We start from the raw sequence: 17514 nt of genomic DNA, 5'->3' as shown, positions 1-17514 counted from the left end.
GGGGGGGGGGGAGGGGGGCTGCCGCCGAAGCTGGGCTTACCAGGGCACCAAGGATGACATCCCAGACTTGTTTGGTCAACACCGAGGTGACGTCTGGGCAGGCCAGGGGCAAGTGAGATGGCTGAGGTGGCTTTTTGAGGGCAGATAATGACTTTCAAGACAACGTACTGTGATGGGAGACGGATCCGGCTTCGAGCATGGCAAAACCTAGAGGCGGAGCAAGCCGAAAGGGTGGGTGGTGAGGCGTTGGCCGTTGGCCCGGGTGATGCGCAGAGACGAGAGCTTTGAAAGCCAAGACGGGAGACTTGTGTGTGCATATATGTGTGTACCGGCTTGCAGAAAGAGAACCATGGTGCCCATGACGACGAGAAAGACGGACTCGTCGCCGCTACGGTCGCAAGTTTCCAGCCCACGCATGGTGGCGGTGAAGAAGGACTCGAGGCTCGGCGGGACCAGGCCTCACTGGTGGGTCGGCTGAAGGGCCAAGACTTGAGCAGGAATTAGAGTGGTGCAAGAAGCATAGAAACCCGCTCGTTGACCAAGCGCGCGCGGTGGTCCAGACAAGACGGGGACGAGGGGGAGGAGGGGTGAATTGAAGGTGACGGCGCAGCCAGCTGCTGCTCTGCTTTGAGCTGGGAAGCGTCAAGGCTCGTTCAAAAGATGAGGAAGAAGGAGGAGGGAGGCACGCGTATGGCGTGATTGGAGATCCAAGGGGCTCTGGTCCAAACGAGTTGAGCGCTGGACAGCTGGCTAGCTAGCTATCTATCTAGTACTCGGGGGCTGACGGTGCAGGAAAATGGCTCAACGGCGCGCGCTGCGCCGCGTGCTGTGAACCAGAAGCTAGGGGTGTGTGTGTGTGTGGAAATTAGGGTGTATAGGTGTGGGAAGAGTGTACTAGCGTGTGGAAAAGCCGTATATACGTGTGATAACATCGAATGATGTACAAGATTGATATTGGTACTTATGTGTGAAGGTATAGTGTACGGGTGTGGAAAAGACTGATCAAGCGTGTGGTAAAGTGGCTGGTGGCGTGTGATGGTGATACACGGGCGATTTCAACAACATCTGGAGATGATGAAACTGTCTGACAATTCAGAAGTGGCTGCGCAGGAAGATAATCCAGAGAGTGTGACTGAGACGAAGCGAGTTGGAGGGAGTTTGGCAGAAAAACAGAAGCAGGTGCAGAGAGAGGTGCGACGGTTCAAGTTTGGAAAGAGGCGTGATATGTGTGTGTAGAGAGAGTGAGATGCAGCGAGAGAGAGGAAAAAGTCGAGGGAGTCGAGGAAGTCGAGAGAGAGCCGAGAGAGAGTCAAGAGAGAGCGTCGAGAGCGTCGAGAGCGTCGAGAGCGTCGAGGGTCAAGAGAAAGCGTCGAGAGGGTCGAGGGGAAGGGGCACAGAGGCCTTTGAGTCGAGCAAGGGCGTGCGCACACTTCACTCTTTCTGCAAGAACAGGACCTCAGCGGCTTCATAAAGTACAGATATACCTACACAAAATGGATTACGTTTCCAACACAATATAAGCTTAATACATTGTCAGATATACATAAACCGAGAAATTAACAACACAAAGCCATGGGTGAGGAGGGTCACTTGTTGTCACACCGTGCAGAATCACGTCTTTGCACCATGGACACTTTTTAGTGCTTATGTATGACACTTGGCACACTTTGTTTCTAGTTACCTGTGCAGAGTGGTATAAGGTTCTGGAGGGCGTTTTCAGAGGGATGGAGGGCCGTTGTATGCGGGACAACGTTGTTCTGAAGCTGTTATCAGAGAACAAGCGGAGGAAATAGAAAGAAAACAGAGAGAGAAGGTTGAGAGCGAAAGTTTGAGAGAGAGAGATTTGAGTGAGAGACAGAGATGTAGAGAGAGAGAGCTTGAGAGAGTTTTTGAGAGAGAGTTTGAGAGAGAGAGGAGAGAGTGTGTGTGAGAGTTAGAGAGTTTGAGAGTTTGAGAGAGAATTTGAGAGAGAGAGAGAATTTGAGAGACATCTCAAAGTGCTGACGATACGAGCAATCCACGACCTCTGGGAGGTTTAGGGGATAAAAAGAAAAGAGGACTGTGCCTATGGGGCTTGGACTGGCTGGCACCTGAACGGTCCGGTCCGTTGAACGCCTTGGACCTCCCTTGGCCCCTTGTTGGTTGACGCCCTGAATCCCTGTGAATGGCAGCCAGCGCCGAGCCATCAGGTGGTCGGTCCATTTGACCGTGGGCTCTTAAGCAGGGCCAAGGCGTTGAAGCGCATTGTTAAGGGGTGGGTTGATGCTGGTTTGGGGGGGGAAAGTTGATGATTCCTTCTGATTGCGCATGATGACGGCCAGAGCAGTGCAGAGAGTCGAGTGCAGCGAGCACGAGCACGAGCGACCCACACAGGTCTGGCGCGTCAGCATCATGGTCGTCCTTGGAAACCACAAGGGGGACACCGACGACGACGCGGTCAGCGTCCCACCAGCGTCATCTCATGCAAAACGAGCCGCGGGTCCTATTCGCGGGCAAGGCTCGTATTGGTGTGTGTGTGTGTCGCTTTGGTACGGGCGGACGGTGGTGGATGCCGTTTCATTTTTCATGTTTTTGGACTCTGGGAGTGGTGAGTCAAGACTGGTCGTTGATGTGAGGCTGGTGCCCAGGCTGCCATTTGTCGGCCAGAGTCGGTTGCCAGTGCCTCGGCATGGGATTGTTCTTGAATCCCCATCATTTGTTCCTGAGCGCGGCTGATCGACAACCCCGGTTGCCTCTTCCGATCCTATGGCTGTCGAGTTCAGTGTCCTGAAGACATGACCTCAATTCCCTTTTGCCCTCCGCGCCCGCGCCCTCTCTCTCTCTCTCTCTCTCTTCTGTTAATCGTCGGCTGACTCTCGGATTTCGCTTGCGCTTCCCCATCCCGCATCACATCTCTGGATTTTCTCTCTGTTCTTATCAGTCTCTAACACATGTTTGATTCTAGAGCTAAATGTGTTACCCTTTTGACGGTTCTATCTCTCATCTCTCAATCTGATCAAAATCTCATCCCATCTCTTCATACTTTTTGTTCTCACACCGCTCATATCTCTCACCCTCACTACTCTCTGCTTATACCTTGACTTTACAACGCTGCATAACATCATCTCCACCCAAACCTCTGAAATTCCATCACAATGTCATTTTTTTTTCAATGGTTTGCGGTTTTTGTCCTCTCTGCTGCCACATCGTATTCGTGTGTGTGTGTGTGTGTGTGTGTGTGTGTGTGTGTGTGTGATCGCTCGGTCGCTCGGTCGCTCTGTGTGTGTGTGTGTGTGTGTGTGTGTGTGTGTCGCTCGGTCTTCGTCTTGATCTTGGTCTTTGGGGCGGATTGATCTTGGGCGCCGGTCGGTCTGTGTGCCCTCTGTGTGTGTGTGTGTGTGTGTGTGCCCCCGGGTGTGTGTCGTGTTTGCCTTTCTCTCCGTTTGTGCGCGCTCGTTTCCTCTCGGCCACGGTCGCGGTCAAGGGCTCAGCCTCATAATCCTTCTCAGTCTCTCTCTCGATCTTGGATGTTTCTTATCTGCCTGCGCGGCCAGCGCCTGGCCCGTCCAGTCTCAGATCTTCCTCTCCATACCCCGGCCCCGCCTTCCTCTCTTCTCTTTCTTCTCTCTCTGCACACTCGTGTCTTTGATGTCTTCTTTCTCTGCTCCTCTCTACACTCTGTGCTATGTCCCGCCCGTTCCCCCCTTTTTTTTTTCGATTCTTCCCCCTAACGAGCACCTGCTGCTTGCCACTTCAATGTAGATCCGGTCGACCCGTGCGCCATCGCACCAACGGAACACAAAACCTTTTTTCTCTCCCCATTCTTCGACGCTATTTGCCAGTTTAATGCTTTTCTGACCCCTCCTTCCGTCAGGTGAGCCGTAACCCCCACCTCTTGTACCGCCAGAAAGGCATTGGTCCGCTGCTGCTGTTCGAATCAAACCTCGCCCTTGGTGTCCGCGCACATGGGCACACACGCCTTGATGCTGGACTTGGACCATCTGCGTGCGCGTACGTCTTTAGCCTGAACCTCACCGCTCGTTCTCAATTCTCCATAGTACCGCAAAACGCCGGAACACGTTCAAAAGGGGCCGAGGGCGCGCTGGCACGGTCAGCATGCCATGCCCACGCCGAGCTAGGCCGTGTGCCAGGTCCTGGCAAAGAGCCGCGAGCCACAACACCTGGCTGGCCACGGGCTTGCTTTCATTGCTTCTCTCTTCAGTTGCTGTCCAAGGTTTGTCAAGGACAATTGCCCACTCTTTTGCTTACGACACGCTCTCGTGCAGAAGCCCTTTGCAAGCTGCTTTGATACAAACTTTGGAATCTCAGGTACCGAGCAACACGACGCTTCGACTCATGAAAAATAACCACTCATCCTTAGGTCTCAACTGTACCCGGGAAGATAGCGCCAACGTCTGCGGCGACCATGGATCCTGCTCAGTCAGCACCGGCTTGTGCCAATGCGATGTTGGTTACTCGGGTCCCACATGCGCCTTTCCATCTTGCCACCCGCTCGAAGCCCAACGCCCTGGGTTGAGCGTGCAACTCTTCAGCGACTACAATCTGCTGACCCCAATAGCCTTTGCCACTTGGCCTCAAATCGCCTTCGAGTGGGGATACGACAGCCCAGAACCGGCCCCCGCCAACAACTTTGGCGTGGTCGCGGCTGGCTTTCTTCGCGCGCATCAGGACGGCTTTGCGCGCTTTCAATGTCGCACTCGCAACGGCAACTGCCACCTCTTTCTCAATGGCACCCTTGTCACCTCCACCACAGACCCCATTTTTCTGGTCGCGGGACAACCCTTGCGTCTCAAGGCCGAACTTCAACACGCCAGCTACCAGGCCAATTGGTACCTTGATTGGTCGGGTCCACACCCCTCGTCAGCCGCCGCCCTGTCGGCTGAACTCGTTCCGATCCCAGCTACAAACCTGGAACACCGCGTAGCGTGCCCCAACGGCTGCAATAATCTTGGTTGCTGTGAAGCCGATCAACGCTGCGTTTGTCCTGACGGTTACACAGGTCCAAACTGTAACCTCGCCATCGACCAGCAAAACTGTGGTGATGCTTTTCCCCAGCTACCTTATACCCCAGCAGGCTTGAACATGGCCGTGTTCTCCCCTGCCAGTGGTAATGCACCCGCCATTGCCAACCTGACGAATCAAGAAGCTGCCTTTTCCTTCAGTGCTGCTCCCGCCGGAGCGAGCAGTGGATGGTCTGCCGTCCTCTACGGCCAAATCCAGATTGACACCACGGGTTGGTATACGTTTCAAATCACTCCCTCAGGTGGCCGTGCCTCTCTCGTCATTGGGCCGCATCCCGTCATCTTGCCAGCCACCAGCGCCGAGTCGAGCCCGCGATCAGTTTTCCTGACGGGTAACCGACGTTACAACATTCACATTGGCTTCAGCTCCAGCCGTACTGCTCCCACCAGTCTTCAAGTATTGTGGACAAGCCCAGACAACGCTACCCTTCATGCCATCTCGTCAGATCAGCTACTGGCCCCTACAAGTGGAACTTGGTGTGGCTACCCCGACTTTATCGACTGTAATCATGCTGGTATAAACGTCAACGGCGCTTGTGTCTGCCCAGCCTTGTATATTGGTGCCTCGTGTGAGCACTTTCGGTGCCGATCGGATGAGTGCCGTTTTACAGATGCGTGCCACGACCCAGCCTACGGTAGCCAGGACGCCGAGTGCAACGGACAGGGCCGCTGTGTGGCAGGACTGTGTGAATGCTATGACGGGTTTGTGGATCTGAGCCAATGCACGCGGACGGGCTGTGCCACGGACGAGGGGTGCTCGGGACATGGAAGCTGTGGCAGCGACGGGCAGTGCGTGTGCGAGGCCGGATACATGGGCGAGGCGTGCGAGCTGAGCGTGTGTGGGAACGAGCGGGCGATTGTGCCGGGCTTGTATGCGACGTACTATGAGGGATATGCGTTTGATGAGCGGCGGATAGGGCTGGCGGTGCCGGAGGTGGCGTTTGACCTGGGCAACGGCGGGCCGAGTCCGGACGTGTCTGTGGACGACTTTAGCGCGACGTTTGTGGGGTTTGTGCGGCCAACGACGACGGGCTGGTATCGGTTTCGGCTGCGGTGTACCAATGGGGCCTGCGGCATGTATCTGAACCAGAGCGCTTATGCGGACTCTGGCAACGGGCTTTTGCTTGTGGGCGGCGAGTCGGTGCGCGTGAAGCTGGAGTGGCAGCATACGAGCTACGGCACGACGGCGGTGTTTGAGTGGCAGGGTCCGTATGAGAGCGCTGCGGTGGCGCAGGGCGCGGACGAGTCGCTGTTTGTGGGAGTACCGTCGCATGCGCTGTTGCATGAGGTTGTGTGTACGGGGGGCTGCGGGGGGCGCGGGTGTTGCGTGGCACCGGAGACGTGTGCATGCGAGCCCGGTTATACTGGGCCTCAATGTGAGTTAGCCGAAGCGTCCTGTTCTGGGTCGACATTTGATCAAACCTTGAGCCCCGGCCTTCAGTTTCGCGCATTTGATGGCATCTTGGAAGATGCTGTCACCTCTGCTTATCCTGCTGAGGTGGGTCGTGCAGCCACCATCAATTTTGATTACGGCTATGATAGTCCAGGGCCCTCCGTTCCTGCCGACTACTTTACTGCCGTGTGGTCTGGACTGGTGAAACCACCACAATCGGGCTGGTACACCTTTCGTGTTTGGACAAGTGGCGTTGTGGCCCGCCTGTTTGTCGGAAACGTCAGGCTCATCGACTGGACGACCGGCTGGTCCCAAGCCATCCATCTTGCTCAGGATCGGTATTACCAAATCCGTTTTGACATTCAAGAAGAGACGTTCACAGCTGCAGCCCGCCTCTACTGGGAGGGGCCTGGCTTCATGGAGCATCTGGTGCCCTCCTCTGCGCTTTTTTCACGGAGCGACAACAACATGTGCAGTTGCCCTTTGAATTGTACATGGAGCAGCCAAGGCACCTGTCTCAATGGCCTTTGCAGCTGCCGTCGTGGCTTCACCGGCGACACTTGCGCGGAGCTTCGATGCCGAGCGGACGATTGTCTCTTTCATGACAACTGTTTTCATCCTGCCTTTGGGTCGGCGTACGACGAGTGTGGTGGTGAAGGCGTGTGTATCAACGGCCAGTGTCAGTGTGATGCCAACGCTGCCACAGCGAGCAATGTCAGCAGCAGTAATAGCGGCAACCCAAGCCACAATGCCTCTCTCACAACGTTTACGGACTTTCACTGCTCCGCTGCAGCCTGCCCTGGAGATAGCACGTGCGGCGCGGGCGGCACATGTGGCGCACACGGCTGTAGCTGTTCAGTCAATGCCTCTGGCAACGCTTGTCAATACGCCAGCTGCGCACACAGAGCCGGTATACGTGCTGGCGTGCGTGTGACATACTTTGATGATGTATCCATGCATGCGCCCACAGCAAGCGGGTTGCTCGCAACGACGGCCGCCGAGTGGGACCATTCGCCGTGGCCGTCAATCGGCGCTGATGGTTTTGCTGTGCAGCTTCGTGGGTTGCTTTTGTTTCCTGGTGCGGGATGGTACCGCGCCCGCTGCACTGAGTCGCAGGTGACGTGCACCTGGCAACTCGGGGATGCAGGCTCTGTGGGGCCCGTTCGCCTTGATGCCACAACTGCGAGCCGATGGGCTCCATTTCATATCAACGTTTCTCACACAACATCGGTGGCTGCTTTTGCTTGGGAGGTGGCCGGTCCCTTTGACACCGAAGCAGCTGCGGCCAACGCCTCCCGCTTTTGGCAGCCCGCCAACTGGCAACTGGGTCACGACATTACGTGTGGTGGGTGTGTGCATGGGTGCTGTCAAGCTGATGGGGTCTGCATGTGCGAGCCGGGCTGGTCTGGTGCCCTGTGCAACGAGCCACTGCCGTCGTGTGACGCCATCGAGAGTGAAACCGTTGTCACAGGCGCCATTGTGCGGTACTATACCGATCGTACCTTTAGCACTCTAGTTGCAACCGACCGCATTCTGCACCTTGAATCAAACTTTGGCTCGGAGGCACCTTATTCTGGTGTCCCCAGTGACTACTTTGGGGTGCGCTACGAAGCATTCTTCACACCGCCCCATGACGGTTGGTATCGGTTTGACTTGGTCACCAACTCCATGGAGGGTCTTTTGCGCGTGGCCGGACAGCTCGTACTTCCAATTTCCTCTGGATGGAGTGCCAGCGTGTACCTCGCAGGACAAGTGCCTGCACCGTTATTGCTGGAAATTTACAAGACGACCCAATACAGTTGCAGTTTCCAAGTTACGGTGCAAGGAGAGAACAGTTACAGTCAATTCCTGGATGGAACAAATCTGTTGTACTACCCCGGAGCTTGCGGCTGCTTGCCGTGCGACCTCGCTGTTGTCAATGACCATGCACCTGTCTTCAGCTCAGCGTCCATGGCCGTTCTCGTGGTTCGTGAGCATGAAGTCGGCTCCCATCGCTGGCTGGAGGCCACTGATCCTGACACAGGAGATGGGTTTGGTCTTCAATATATCCTCGTCGACGATCCCTCGGGCTGTTTCAGTCTGGACGAGACGACGGGACAGCTCAGTCTGTTGTGCGCCCTCAGCAAGGCCACCCACCCCGAGGGCTTTGTCCTGGAGGTTGCTGTGGCGGACTCGGGGTCTCCTGCTCGCAATGTGACTGGTCTTCTTGCCGTGGTGATCGAGTGTGCTTTGGGGTTTACCGGCGACGCTTGCTCAAGCTGTGCTGCGGGCTACGGCGGCTCTACTTGCAAACCCTGCGTTCCTTGCTCAGCGCGTGGCGTCTGTGGAGAAGGCGGCAGCTGTGTGTGTGTAAACAACACATTTGCGGGAGCTGCTTGCGACGAATGCGTCGATCGTCATTATGGGGAGGACTGCTTGCCCTTGCCATGGGTTGCTAGCCTCTCACCTCCAGTCGGCCTAGATTACGGTGGCACCAGAGTGGTGCTGATGGTACACAACATGCCGGCCGAGCGCAGTCAAGTTGTGTGTAAGTTTGGCACGCTGACAAGCACAGCCGCCGTTCTCGACGATGAGCACGTTGCTTGCCAGACACCCCGGCAAGAACCGGCCTCAGTTCAAGTGCGAGTGTCCTTTGACGGCGGAGAAACCTTTGTTGGCCCTGCTACGGGTCTGGCTTTTACCTACGTTGGAGATTGTCCTCAAACGGACTGCCCTCCATCGCGGGCCTACTGCGTCTTTGGCGAGTGCTACTGCCGGCTGCAGTACTTTGGAGATCGGTGTGCTCAGGAGTATGTGCGCCCCGTGATTCGACCCATACCTTCGGGCACTTTGTTGCCCGGCGATCGTTTCTCCCAGCGTTTGGAACTGCAAGCCGGAAACGGAGAGATCCACTGGGTCTTGATGGACGGCCCAAACGGCGCCTTTATTGACGGGAATACAGTTGTCTGGCCAGTTGCCACGAGTGCTTCGGAGCCGCACGAGTTTCTGGTGCAGGCGCGCAACTCTTTTGCAGCCGGTGTTGCAGCCTGGGATGTGGAGGTACCGTTTCCCTACACGACGAGCATTTTGTCGACGGGGGGTGCGGGTATTCGGGGAGCACCAGTCCAAATTGTGTTAGCGGGGGTGGTGTCCAAAACTCATCCTAGAGTGTCCCTGGGTAGTCTAAATGACCTTGGCGTTCGAATCTGGTAAGTGAACACAGATGTGATGCCAGGGTCTCTTCAGACTTCTTTCCCACGCAGCGCGCTAACGACTCCTTGACGGTCACAATGCCTTTTCCATATCTAGGGTGCAGCAACTAAGCGGTCCTGCAGTGCGTCGTCGCCGTCGAAGCGTTTCACAAGCCTCCGTTTTAACGGCAAAGACAAACTCGACCGGTCACTTTTCCGTGCAGCTCAGCTTGTCCAACATCGGGGCTTATTCCCTTGGCGTTTCGCATCCCAATGCCACATCGCCAGAGGACTCGACTGTGGTTGAGGTGGCAGGCTTGGAAAGCTCGCTGTCAGCCGTGCAATTGTCACTCGATTCCGGCTTCAATGGCTCACTGTTTTTGGCACGCATCACAAATCCTTCTTCTGTGGCCATTGATCAGCTTCACGTAGCCCTAGCGGGTTTGTACGGTGCCAGCATCCCTCAAGGCATACGTCTCACCGCTTCCGTACATGAGGAATCTTTAATGGCTGGGTCTTTTACCGACTTGAGTTTGCATGTTTCGTCGGCGCCAACCTTTGCAGGCACCCTCGTGCTGGGTGTGCGGGTCACTGAGGCCAAGTATGGTGTGTTTGTTCCAGTAACGGTGGTGGTGACCTTTACCCCGCCCCGCGCCCAGCTTGAAATATCGACGACTTATATGGCTGTCACAGCCGTGAGAAATGTGTCAACGAGCCGCGTCGTCACTCTTCGAAACGTCGGAAGTACGAGCACGCCCCCACTAGTGGTGGTATTGCCCGAAGGCCACTCGCTGCTCTCCACCACGACGGCCACCATCCCCAGCCTCGCGGCAAATACGAGTCTGCAAATTGGTCTGGTGTTCACGCCGCAGGCGGATGCCACCCTCCAACGCGACACGGCCACCGTGGTCGTGCGATCCGCCGCCACAAGCACATTCCTGAACTCTGTTCAAGTACAGATCGACTACGTGGTAGCCAGCACTGCGACCTTTGACGTCGCCATCGTCGTGGAGGATGAGTATACATTTTTTGCAGAAGGTGCGCCAAACGTGTCAGATGCAGTGGTGCGCCTGGTGGGGCAAAGTCGAGCCTTCAGTCGAGTGCTGACGACCGGTCCCAATGGCACCGTCATATTTCGCAATGTGCCCGAGGGCACGTATCAAGTCAGCGCGCAAGCCTTGGGTCATGACGTTGACTCTGCTGTGATTCGTGTCAACGACAATTTGGGGTTGACACCTTTGTTTTTAGCTCGCAAGACCGTCAGCTACATCTGGTCAGTCAGCCCGACTCAGATTGACGACGAGTATAGCTTCACGCTTGAAGCCGTCTTTGAGACGCGCGTTCCCGTGCCTGTGGTGACCATCGACCCCATTTTCGTGGACGTGGACCGCTTGGCATATGGAGACATTGAGCAGATTGACTTTATCATTACCAACCACGGTCTGATTGCAGCCGACGAGCCTCGCCTATCCTTGCCAAGCGTGCATCCAAACGTGCAGCTTATACCCCTCTACGAGCCCGTGAATCGCCTACCAGCGCAGACCACCATCATCTACTCCTACGAGGTGATTGTATCAGATGGCAACGCCAGCACGGCCCGCATGCGACGAGCTGACAACGATGACGATGAAAGCGATGACCGAGTGGCTAGCTTCGCAGATGGCGACAACGGCCTCTACGATGATGATGACAATACCACCATCTCCAATCCCTCTGATGACGACGACGGCAATGGTGGTGGTGGCAGCAACGATGACGACGGGCCTGGCGGTAACGGGGGAAATAATGGCGGTGACAATGGCGGTGACAACGGAGGGAACGACGGGGGCGGCGGTGGCTCAGGTGGCCCCGGTGAAGAGGACCGATTCATCTGTGGTGGAAGAGCTGGCCTCTTCACTTACTCCTTTCAATGTCGTGGCACGGAAACTCGAGGCACGACCATCGAGCTTCGGCAGGGCAGAGTCGGCAGCGTTCGCCCAAGCTTTTGTGGAGGAGCTCGATCCGTGGCTCGTACCGCTGGGAACGGCGGCGGCCGGGTCACTGGTGTAGGTAATACGATTGGGGGCGGCTGTGGCGACTTTTGCTCAATGGGCGACGTTGTGGCCAACTGTATGGGCAATACATGCCTCGGATCTGCAGCGGCTGCGGCGCTGAGTTTAAAGTGCCAAAATGCCAAGGACATGGCCAAGCGCATCCCACGTGCCTTGATTGACTGCCTCATTGGTGGCTGCCCGGGTGCTCTTCTCAACGTTCCATTCTGTGATGCCAACGCTCTTGGCATTATTCAATGCGCCGGCAATATTGTCCTTGGTTGTACCGGCCCCTATGGTCGTTGTAAGTCAACTCGCTGCCACAAAGTTAAGTAGAGAGATATTGGAGACAGGGGAGAGCATGCAAAAAGAGGAAATTTGAGGGCGGGGAATTGTGCCGGCCGTTTACCAAGGGCTTTTGGGCAAGAAAGAGGGTGGGACATTGATTGCATATTTTAGCTAACCATCAGGTGCTGCATCGCATGTAGTGGCGGAGGCTGCTTTTGCTGGAGCCATTTGCATGGCAACCATTGGCTCAACAATCAGTGCTGGAGGCTTGCGTCGGCGTCGTGACATGACGCCATCATTTTGGGAGGTGGTGCGTCGAGATGCGGACGAAGATCTTGCGGCTGAGACAGCTTACCAGGCTGCTCAGTGGTTGGAGAACTACGCGCTCTTCCTGCATGCCGTCTTTGGCGCCGGCAACGACACATTGGCCTTCAGCTACGACCCATCATTTCAAGCGACACACTTTATGCCTGCCTTGGCAGAGAGTGGAGACATGGGGGCTCTTGTGTCTGAAAGCGAGCTTCAAAGCCTGATGACGGCCCTGCCAGCTGATGTGAATGCTAGCAAGGCGCGCGCATGGTATGAGAAGTACAACGCTACCGCAGCTGCCTGGATTGCTGGGAGTCTTGACATTGCAGAGGAGTCGCTTTTCAATCTCACGGAGATTGAACATCGGTTTGAGCAGTTGCGAAGCGACTCATCATCGGCGCGCATGCTGGGGTACCCTGATATTCTAAGCGCATATCACGGCGCGGTCGAGTCGTTTCGAGTGGCGCGAGACGCGGCGGCGCGTAAAGCTGGCGTCTGTGCCAAGGTCACCATCATGATTGAGCAGGAGCTGGTTCTGACCCGCTCGGCGTTTGAAGCTCGCCTTCAAATTTCCAATGAAGATGCTGAACCTTTGACGAACATTAGCGTGCAGTTTGTGATCACGCATGTTGCCACCGGTGCTGTGGCACTGCACGTCTTTGAGATTGGCAACGTCAGCTACCTGGGTGATTTGCAACCCATGGCTGGGCAAGGGGCAGACTTGCCAAGCACTGGCGTAGGCACTGCCACGTGGCTGATGATTCCCAATCGGCTGGCTGCGCCCTCGCCCTCCATGGAGGAGTATTACGTCGGTGGGATGTTGTATTACACGATTAATGGCATTCGGGTCGAGGTGGAACTTTTTCCTGACACGATCGTGGTGCAGCCTGATCCTCGGATGACGGTGCATTACTTTTTGCAGGAGTACGTTGTCTCTGACGATCCTTTCACTGACGTGAAGGAAGCAGCCCAGCCGGCGACCTTGGCCGTTGTGGTGCACAACCACGGCAACGGCACCGCTATAGGACTATCGGTGTCCTCCCAGCAGCCTCAGATCACGGAGAATGAAAAAGGCTTACTTGTCGGGTTTGAGCTTCAGAGCACAAGCTTGAATGGTGTGCCTGTCACCCCGCCGCAACTCGAGGACGTGGACGTGGGCAGTTTGGCGCCCGATACTAGCAAGGTCGTGGCATGGGAGGTCATGACCACACTTCAGGGTCGCTTTACCAAATTCGAGGTTGACATGAAGTACAGCAACGTGCTTGGCAAGCCCGAGCTGGCTCTCGTCGAGTCTGTGAGCGCGTACAAACTGTTGCACATGGCTGCGGTCAGCAGCGGCTTTGATTTTGTGGTCCGCTCGCCGAGCATCAGTGGTCTGTTTTGCCTCATTCACAGCTGGGAGCCACGTTCCGTCATCCCATTGGCCAATCCCACGGGCGAGGTGGAGATGGTTTTTAACGCCTCGTCGCGCGTGGGTACCTTTGCATCACAGACCCTTGTCACGGGCCCCCGCTTGACCCAGGTTGTGCTGCCGGGTCGATTCAAGGCCACCCGCGTGTCGCGCAGCGTTGATGGAACACGTGTCGATTTGCCCGTCTCGAGCTTCTGGGTTATTCATGTGACGGATCACTTTCAGCGGCGTCGCCGCAACGATGCCGGCGTGACCACGAGTACACTGTATGTGGTGGACTCGGACAACAATCTCTCGCCGCGAGTCTTTGATTACGAGGCCCAGCTGGCGCCCGACCCGGTGGAAATTGCTAGTAATGCAACCTCGACCACCTCAAATCCAACAACCACATCGAGTGACGGATCAAGCGTTTCGCCATCTGCTTCAAGCACGATCAACTCGATGACAACTCTGCGTGATGGTACAATTCAGCAGCCTGACTCAACTTTGTTCCCCAATCCATCATCAACAAAGGCTGGTGGTGCCGGCGCCGATCAGAGTGGGGGTGGTGGAGGCGGCAGTAGCGTAGGCATTGCTGTTGGAGTTGTCATCGTCATTGTGGTTCTTGTGGTGATTGTAGTCGTGTACATTCGCCATCGTCGCGCGAGTGCCCACACAGTGTTGGAGAAACCGCAAGCGAGCAAACACACAAGCTATGCAAACCCCACCTACGCTACAGCTGGTTTGGACGTAGCCGAGGATGACGATGCAAACTCCTCATACATTTAAAACGCCACGGAAAAGCCGCTTGGCGCACCACATTGTGACTCCTTTGCAACGCTAGCGACGGACCTCCAAATGGATTCATGTACATACTTGTACCCGATTGTGTTGTGCTTCCTCTTCACATGCATGAGCAAATTCTTTTGTTTAACGCGGAAATTTACGCAAAATTGTGCCTTGCATACCAATCCAGCTCTCTCAACTTGTAAATTGAAAATAGCCATCGACAGGGCCACACCATCAAGGGGAAATATAACTAAGTCTTGGTCAACCGACTGGGGCGGGTTGCTCTGCTTTGAAATCAAAAGGGGTCTGCACAGCTGCTTGCAGGGTGGAACAGTGCCCTCAAGCAACTAGATTGTCATAGCAGTACACATTGACTGAAGCCGAGAGGGCGTAGTTGTGTAATGTATTGTACCAGGTGAGAGTGGGGGCCACACCGTCTTCGGGGCCAGCGACTCCCCAATCCTCATCGGGACCATTCTATCCGCAGAAAAAAAAAAGTGAGTACAATAGGCACATGACACACTGTCTGCACTCGTTCCAACTTGAATGAACCGTACCTGAGCTGCTTCCACCAAGAAAGAATCACAGTTGGTGCCCTGGGGTAGACTGCCACCACAGTCAGCGGCTGTAAACGTGTCTAAGGTCGGCCAGATGTCGTGTTCAGGCTTGAGATTCCGAGCTAGCAAAAGTTAACATAAATGTAGAGACAAGGCGTTGCTCTTACAGGATTTGCTGTTTGATGACTCCGTGCGTGGAAGGTTGGTGACCCTGCAGTTTACACGCTCCCACGGGGGCGACTTCTTGTAGCAATAGTAGAGTGCCGAAACGTCGGGCGGGTTAGATGATGAGCCACCTGTGTACCAAGAGACTCTGGGTTGATTGTTGCCTGAGGTGGCGGGAGTAAAGACCTAATTTGGAAACATTATTGAGGGTTTGAGCATGATGCAGGGCAAGCTATCGGGCGCGGTACCATACTTGAAAGTCTTGATCTGAGCCAGATTGACTTGCTCTGACCAAAAAGCCGTCACAGTCGCCGGTCGGGTAGACGCCGCGGCAATCGCTTGCGGTGAAAGTGTAGTCATGGGTGTCACTTGAAGAGTCGTAGCCAGCTGGGACATGACAAAGCGTGCGTGTAAAGTACTCGTTCTCGAGACGATTGGCCACGCCGTAGGCCGTTGCTGGCGCTGGTACGTTGTTGTAGCAATAGAAGATGACTGGGTTCCAGAGGAGAAAGGGTCAGACACGGCGAGTTAGGAGGAGGGAGCGATGACCAGGGGACGCAATAGTTTGCGTTGTGAACCATGCGCAAGCATCTGCTTTGCCATACCTTCAATCGATGGTGCACCGCAAGCCGAGCCCACCCACCACTGTGCGCACGAGGTTTTGTGGAAAACGGAAAGCAATGATCATGAGAAAGGCGAGGAAAATGTTGGCAAAGGTAAAGTTGCTTGATACCAGGAACTAGGGGTCGGAGGCGGATCCGTGACTTACTACCATCGATGGACCTGCTGTCGGCGTTGGTCTGTGGCAGGGGGAAGGCGGGTCAGGCAGGCAGTTGATCAGCCCGACAAGGAGGACGGGGGAGTCAGGTGGCAAGCAAATGGGGCGAGGCGCGAAAACACACAGATTAATTCGGAAATCCTCGTCCGAGCCGCAATGTTTGTTGCGCTTCATCATGCCATCGCAATCACCCATGGGCAAAACCCCTCCACAGTCATAGGGTGTAAATGTGTACGACATGGTGCCTGTTTGTGTGATTTCATTCCATTCCGGGACTTGGCACCGATGGCGCGTGAATGGGGCGGTGCTCGCATCAGCCTCTCTGCGCTTCAAGATAACGCAGTCGTCTGTATCGGCGTTGTAGCTGCGATGACAACACGGCATGGATGAGGCTGGGCAGGTCTCTGTCAAAGACGGAAATTTGTGGAGCGTGGGGAGCAGCAGCGAGCAGCTTGGCGGGCAACGCACATGCCGTCGCTGCGCGCACATTGGGCCATGCGATCGGTGGTGGCATTCTAGCGGGCATAGGAAAGTTGAGGAAAGGAGGAGGAATGGGCGTGAGCTCCGGAGAGAGCGACATTCAAAGTTCAACGTGCAACAAGTCGGGAGGGACCGAGGGAGAAGGCAAAAAAAAAAAAAAAAAAAAAAAAGCAGGAACGAACAAGGGCGTGAATATCTGCGTTGACGGCATCGAGGCGATTGGACAGGGTCTGATTGGTCATGGCAGCGGAGTGGACAAGGGCTTCCAGCGAGGTGTTGAGGGCATCAACGGAACTGGCCAGCTGGCCATTGACGGCTGAATTGGCAAGGGAGGAGGCGTTGACCTCTTGAAGGTCGGCCATGATGGCCTCGAGCCGAAGGTTGCGTTCCTCGGCGGTCTCCTCGGCCCGCTTTAGCGACGCGTTGACAGCGTCAAGACGATCGGACAGAGCCTGGCTGGTCGTGCCGGCGGAGTGCACCAGGGCTTCTAGGGAGGCGTTGAGGGCATCAACGGAACTGGCCAATTGGCCATTGACGGCTGAATTGGCAAGAGCGGAGGCGTTGACCTTTTGAAGGTCGGCCCTAGTGGCCTCTAGCCGAAGGTTGCTTTCCTCGGCGACTTGCTCGGCCCGTTTCAGCGAAGCGTTGACGGCATCGATGCGTTCGTGAGCCGCTTCGGCCTGTGGACCAGTCGCACAAAAGGTGAGGAAGGAATCGGGCAGTATTTGGGGGATCGGAAAGGGAACAAGGGCATTTTGTTCTTCTTCAGGAATACAAATTAAGAAGGAGAGGAGGCTGGAATGGGGGTGGGGGAGGCGGATGGGAGGAAAGTGGAACCTGAGCATCGGCATGACCAATGGTGTAGTCGCCATTGGGAGTGGTGACGGTCACGGCATCGGCCTCAATGATCATGGCTCCATCGTTCGTGGTGATGCCTGGTTCACCAGTGGCAGCGACGACGGTGACCCCGACCACCAGAAGCCACAGCAGGCTTGCTCGTGCCATCTCTACTGCCAAATTTCAAGGACCAGCCGGAGCAAAAGGAACCCCAGGCGTCGTGAGTCAGCAGAACGAGAGCGCGCGCACGGCACGTGAGTTCCAACGTCGAAGCGCGCCACTCACCGGATCGCACGACACCACACGA

General features: G+C 55.8%; 3 protein-coding genes across 3 annotated transcripts; 1 reads left to right on the top strand and 2 right to left on the bottom strand.

Annotated features, from left to right (window-relative positions):
* Window positions 1-1769: 1769 nt before the first annotated feature.
* MONBRDRAFT_29883 (uncharacterized protein) lies at window positions 1770-2186 on the bottom strand (the record flags this gene model as incomplete). The annotated part of the gene is made up of 1 exon (XM_001750335.1): window positions 1770-2186. The coding sequence occupies one exon, from the start codon at window positions 2184-2186 to the stop codon at window positions 1770-1772; it is 417 nt and encodes a 138-aa protein (XP_001750387.1).
* Window positions 2187-2310: 124 nt separating this feature from the next.
* On the top strand, window positions 2311-14559 carry MBCDH20 (uncharacterized protein; the record flags this gene model as incomplete). Its single annotated transcript, XM_001750370.1, has 5 exons — window positions 2311-2507; window positions 4202-4308; window positions 4361-9602; window positions 9703-11918; window positions 12103-14559. 5 exons carry the CDS (start codon window positions 2311-2313, stop codon window positions 14388-14390), a joined length of 10050 nt encoding a protein of 3349 aa, XP_001750422.1. The 3' UTR covers window positions 14391-14559.
* Window positions 14560-15344: 785 nt separating this feature from the next.
* MONBRDRAFT_12483 (uncharacterized protein) lies at window positions 15345-17375 on the bottom strand (the record flags this gene model as incomplete). Its single annotated transcript, XM_001750334.1, has 4 exons — window positions 15345-15604; window positions 15882-15912; window positions 16553-17050; window positions 17208-17375. The coding sequence occupies 4 exons, from the start codon at window positions 17373-17375 to the stop codon at window positions 15345-15347; spliced, it is 957 nt and encodes a 318-aa protein (XP_001750386.1).
* Between the last annotated feature and the right edge of the window lie 139 nt (window positions 17376-17514).

Source organism: Monosiga brevicollis, genomic scaffold (genome assembly GCF_000002865.3).
Source record: "Monosiga brevicollis MX1 MONBRscaffold_40 genomic scaffold, whole genome shotgun sequence".
Classification (NCBI taxonomy): Eukaryota; class Choanoflagellata; order Craspedida; family Salpingoecidae; genus Monosiga; species Monosiga brevicollis.
This window is presented reverse-complemented; position numbering and strand designations above follow the sequence as displayed.